Genomic DNA, 4,512 nt, shown 5'->3' on the forward strand with positions numbered 1-4,512 from the left:
TTGAGAATTCTTTGTTTAGCTCTGTACCTCATTTTTTAATGGGGTTATTTGAATTTCTGGAGTCCAGCTTCTTGAGCTCTTTGTATATATTGGATATTAGTCTCTGGGGCTTTTATTAAGAAGGCACATTGAATCTTATCAAAGACTTTTTCTTTTTTTTCTTTTTTCTTTCTTTCTTTTTTTTTTTCTTTCATTGAGATGATCATATGATTCTTGTATTTTTCTTGTCCATGTATTTGGTTTATTACATTTATTTCTTATATGTGTAAAAAACAAAAACAGTGAAAAGAAGAGAGAGAGCGCACATGGCACATGGGGCTACCTCTGGCCAGGGACACTGCCAGGGTCCACGTGGATGTCCTGGAGCTGTACATAACTGCCCCTGTCCCTCACTGGATGCTGTGCTCTGGAGAGCTGGCCCCATCTTTTACCAGTGGGAACACTAGGGAGAACATATCCAGTGCCTTACCCAGGTGGCACAGTGGAGCTGGTCCTGGCAGCTGAGGATGCGGGTGAGCCAGCGCCTAGGGAGTAACTATGGGAGAGCCAACCCTGCCACTCATCTGCCATGGGATAGCAGAGATGCAGAGGTGATCCCCACCACCACTGCCACTTGCTTCTTGCCACTTCCAGCAGTCAGGAAAGCTGTCTACAGGGTTATGAGCCAAAGAGCTACTGGGCAGCACAGCAAAGCTGGCCCTGGTGAGCCGACCCTGAGGGCGAGAGTACAGAACTACCCCTCTACTGGAGTGGAGCGAAGTGGTTTTGTTGCAGGGTTGATGCCCTCCTCCTGCCGCCCTTGCTACCTGAGGTAGCCAGCAGAGCGACCCTGAGTTCATGAGAGCTGGGGATAGCTAGTCCTGTCCCTGCCCTCACCGGCTACAGCACTTGTGAGGCAGGGCACTGAGCAATACAGTGGCACTTGCCCTGATGGCAAAGGCATGGGTGAGCCAGCCAGAGGATGTGAGAGCCAGAGTGTTGACTCTCACAGGCTGCAGCACTTGGGAGAGTGGGCCCCCAAACCTTGACTGAGCAGCACAGTGGAAATGGCTCTGGAGGTGTGGGTGTGGATGAGCCAAACCTGTAGGCGATGAGCAGAAGAGCTGACCCTGCCACCTGCCAATGTTGCCATTTGGTGGCCTAGCCAGAGCAGTACTGGAGAGCTTACCCTGAAGGAGTGGATAAGGGAGAGCCGGTGGGCCAATCAGCTCAGCTACCACCCAGGCCCAGATCTAAGACTCTGAATTGGCCCACCCCAAAATATGTATCATCTGTAAACTTTTGAGATGCGTGAAATGACAGGTCCTGCTGATCCAAAGCAGCAGGCTCTCCATGACACAGGGTGACAACAGAAAAACCAGGAGTCCTGATGAGGATCCAGTATTGATGGTGTCACAGAAGCCAGAGATCTCAAACCAGACCGTGACTCATCGACATGAACATTTGCAAGTGAAGATGTGCGGAGAGGGGGACATACAGTGGAACACACTGACACACTACAGCTTCCATGATGAGACGTCTATGCTTTGATTTTTGTTTGGTGTGTGTGTGTGTGCGTGTGTGTGTGCGCGCGCACGCACGTGCGTGTTATCTTGAGTGTAGGTTGCAAAGATGAAGGATGGATATAAGGGGATTTGGAGATGAATGCAACTGAGGTGCATGATGTGAAACTCAGAATCAAAAGTTTTAAAAATAAAAGTTTGAAAAAAATAAAGTGAAACTCCTCACTGTCTCCCTGTTCATGCTGGGGTTTTGCTGGCTTGATCTCCAGCAATTCTCTGTCCCCTTGACTGAAAGATGAGATGAAGGGTGGAAAGAAAGGCTGTGTCCCCTTGAAACCTTAACTGCTCCCTGAGATTGCAAAGAATGCTGAGGCAGAAATGAGCACTCACCACTCACATTAAGCAATTTCCAGAAATATGTAGAAAGTTAAAAAGAAAAAAAAAAATAGAGGGTCAGAGATTGATCAGCTTACAACAGAGATCCTGCACCCATATCCCTGACACATCACATGTTTAAGCAGGCAGTCTGGGTGCTGGAGAGATGGCTCAGCAGTTCAGATCACACACTGCTTTGTGCAGAAGATCCATGTTTGAATCCCAGTACTCATTAGTCAGCCCCAAACCTCCTGTAACTCCAGCTACTGGGGAGCTGAAACCTCTGGCCTCCAATAGTAAGCATGTGCGCACCCCCCCCCCACACACACACACACATACACACAGGATTCAAAACAAAAGTCTAACATCATTTTTAAGAATCTCAAAATGAGTGGGGCATGGTGGTGCACGCCTTTAATCCCAGCACTCGGGAGGCAAAGGCAGGCAGATTTCTGAGTTCAAGGCCAGCCTGGTCTACAAAGTGAGTTCCAGGACAGCCAGGGCTACACAGAGAAACCCTGTCTTGAAAAACCAAAAAAAGAGTGACCCACCCATCCACCAAATGACAAATTTTGTCAAAGCCAAACAAAATAACCATAGTCGGAGTCTCTTTTATTTGTAAACTGGTCAGGGATAAGCATAAATTGGTTGTACTACAAAAGCCAGCTGGCATTTCCTAGCAGCAGTGCTTTTCTGCTACCAACCATGCCCATCTCAACTGGCACGGCAGCCGTGTGCAGAAGCACGTGTGGAGTGTGACCATCTGGGAGCAGAGGGACTATTTCACACCTCCTCTGTCACTGTCTCCAGCACCAACAGGCAAGCTCTCCAGGGTGTGCTCAGGGGAATGGACTTCAGTGCAGGGCTGAGCTCGTCTGGGAGCTCTGGGTCTTAGCCCGTGTCTCACCTGAGCATGAAGGGCTTCAACACAGTGGTCCCCAACAGGAAGAACATCAGCACGGAGGAGGCCATCATGGCCACGCCCAGCAGCATGGCCCGGTCCTCACCAGCGCTTGATGGAAGCTTTGGGTGCACCTTCAGGGGATCTCCATTGCTTTTGCCCGAGGCCGGAAGTGCTGTCCTTTGGGGGAAGCCAGAAAGGATGTTGTGTGAGCTCAAGAGAGCTCTAGTATTTAGCTCGTGGCAAACCTGAGTCTGGTTCACTGAGAGACATACACAGGTTCCCAGAAGTGCCCCAAATACCACGCTCAGAGCCAAGAATGGACGCTACTAAAATAAACTAAAATGATACGTTGTCGAATATTTTTTAAGATATAAAAAGCTGTGTAGCATAATTTATATTATATTGTCTAATCATCGTGTGTTTTTTTAAGATATGAAAATGGACTCTGAGAGCAAGGACCATTCCCTTCTCCCAGACTCCAGGTTTTTGTTGTTGTTTTGGTTTGGTTTGGTTTTTTATCAAATACACTCCAAGACTCCGTATTCTGGGTCAGGCTGGTCCCTAAGTCTGTGCCAGAGAGAAAGGCGAGTGGTAGACAGCTAAGACTATAAAAACCAGCCGAGCAGTGGTGGCGCACACCTTTGATCCCAGCACTCGGGAGGCAGAGGTAGGCGAATTTCTGAGTTCGAAGCCAGCCTGGTCTACAAAGTGAGTTCCAGGACAGTCAGGGCTATACAGAGAAACCCTGTCTCTAACTGCCTCCCTCCAAAAAAAAATGTCTATAAAAAACAGAGCACAGCTTGGGTCTGGGGAAATGTAGTAAATAAAGAGTTAAAGAACTCAAGTTCCCATCATGGCAGTTGCCTATAATTTCAGGCTGGGACAGGTGTGGTGGTGGTGGTGGTGGTGGTGGTGGTGGTGGTGGTGGTGGTGGTGGACTATGCGCTGTCCATAGGAGTAGCCGTATTAGTAAGCTCGGGGTTTGGTTGAGTGACCCTGCCTCAATGAATACTATGGAAGAACACACGCAGAATGATTCAGAACATCCCTCTAGTGCCTCTACATACATATGCACCCATATATGTGCAAACACACACACACTTATACCACACATACACAGGAAGATAAAAACAAACAAAAAGCCCATTGTATCCCTGAGCAGTTGAAAGGTAAAATCTTCCCAAGGTTACTGTCGTTTGTCCATGACATTAAAATGCTTGATGGGAACCAGACGCTGGAAGGCTCGTCCATGGGGAGAATACTGCTCTACCTGGAACCTCTCAGGCTCAACGTCCAGCATGAGCAGGCTTCCTCTGTCCCCTCTCCTGGATACCACAAGAGGATGGTGTTTTCAGTCTACCTGTTGCTTAGTGTCGTTCTTTTACCTTTGCCTACTTCATGCGTATTAAACTCACTTGTTTAAAACGGAAAGAGTAGCTAGCTTATTCTCCTTTCAGAACACATGATGGTGTGTGTCTGTGATCCCAGCACTCAAGAAATAGAGGCAGGGGGATTAGAAGTTCAAGGCCAGCCTGGGCTTCAGAGTGAGTTTTGAGGCCAACCTGGGCTACATGAGACGCTGTAACAAAAAAAAAGGAGGGATGGGGGACTGGTCAGCTGTTAAGAGATCTCATTGAGCCGGGCGGTGGTGGCGCACGCCTTTAATCCCAGCACTTGGGAGGCAGAGGCAGGCGGATTTCTGAGTTTGAGGCCAGCCTGGTCTACAAAGTG

At 48.5% G+C, this 4,512-nt stretch overlaps 1 protein-coding gene across 1 annotated transcript in view; it reads right to left on the bottom strand.

Annotated features, from left to right (window-relative positions):
• Positions 1–4,512, bottom strand: part of Kcnmb3 (potassium calcium-activated channel subfamily M regulatory beta subunit 3) — a 19,488-nt gene that overhangs the window by 7,118 nt on the left and 7,858 nt on the right. Inside the window, exon 2 of the mRNA XM_021159165.1 lies at positions 2,785–2,958. Coding sequence (XP_021014824.1) covers positions 2,785–2,958 — 174 coding nt within the window. The remainder of the gene's footprint in view (positions 1–2,784; positions 2,959–4,512) is intronic.

Source organism: Mus caroli, chromosome 3, assembly GCF_900094665.2.
Source record: "Mus caroli chromosome 3, CAROLI_EIJ_v1.1, whole genome shotgun sequence".
Taxonomy (NCBI): domain Eukaryota; kingdom Metazoa; phylum Chordata; class Mammalia; order Rodentia; family Muridae; genus Mus; species Mus caroli.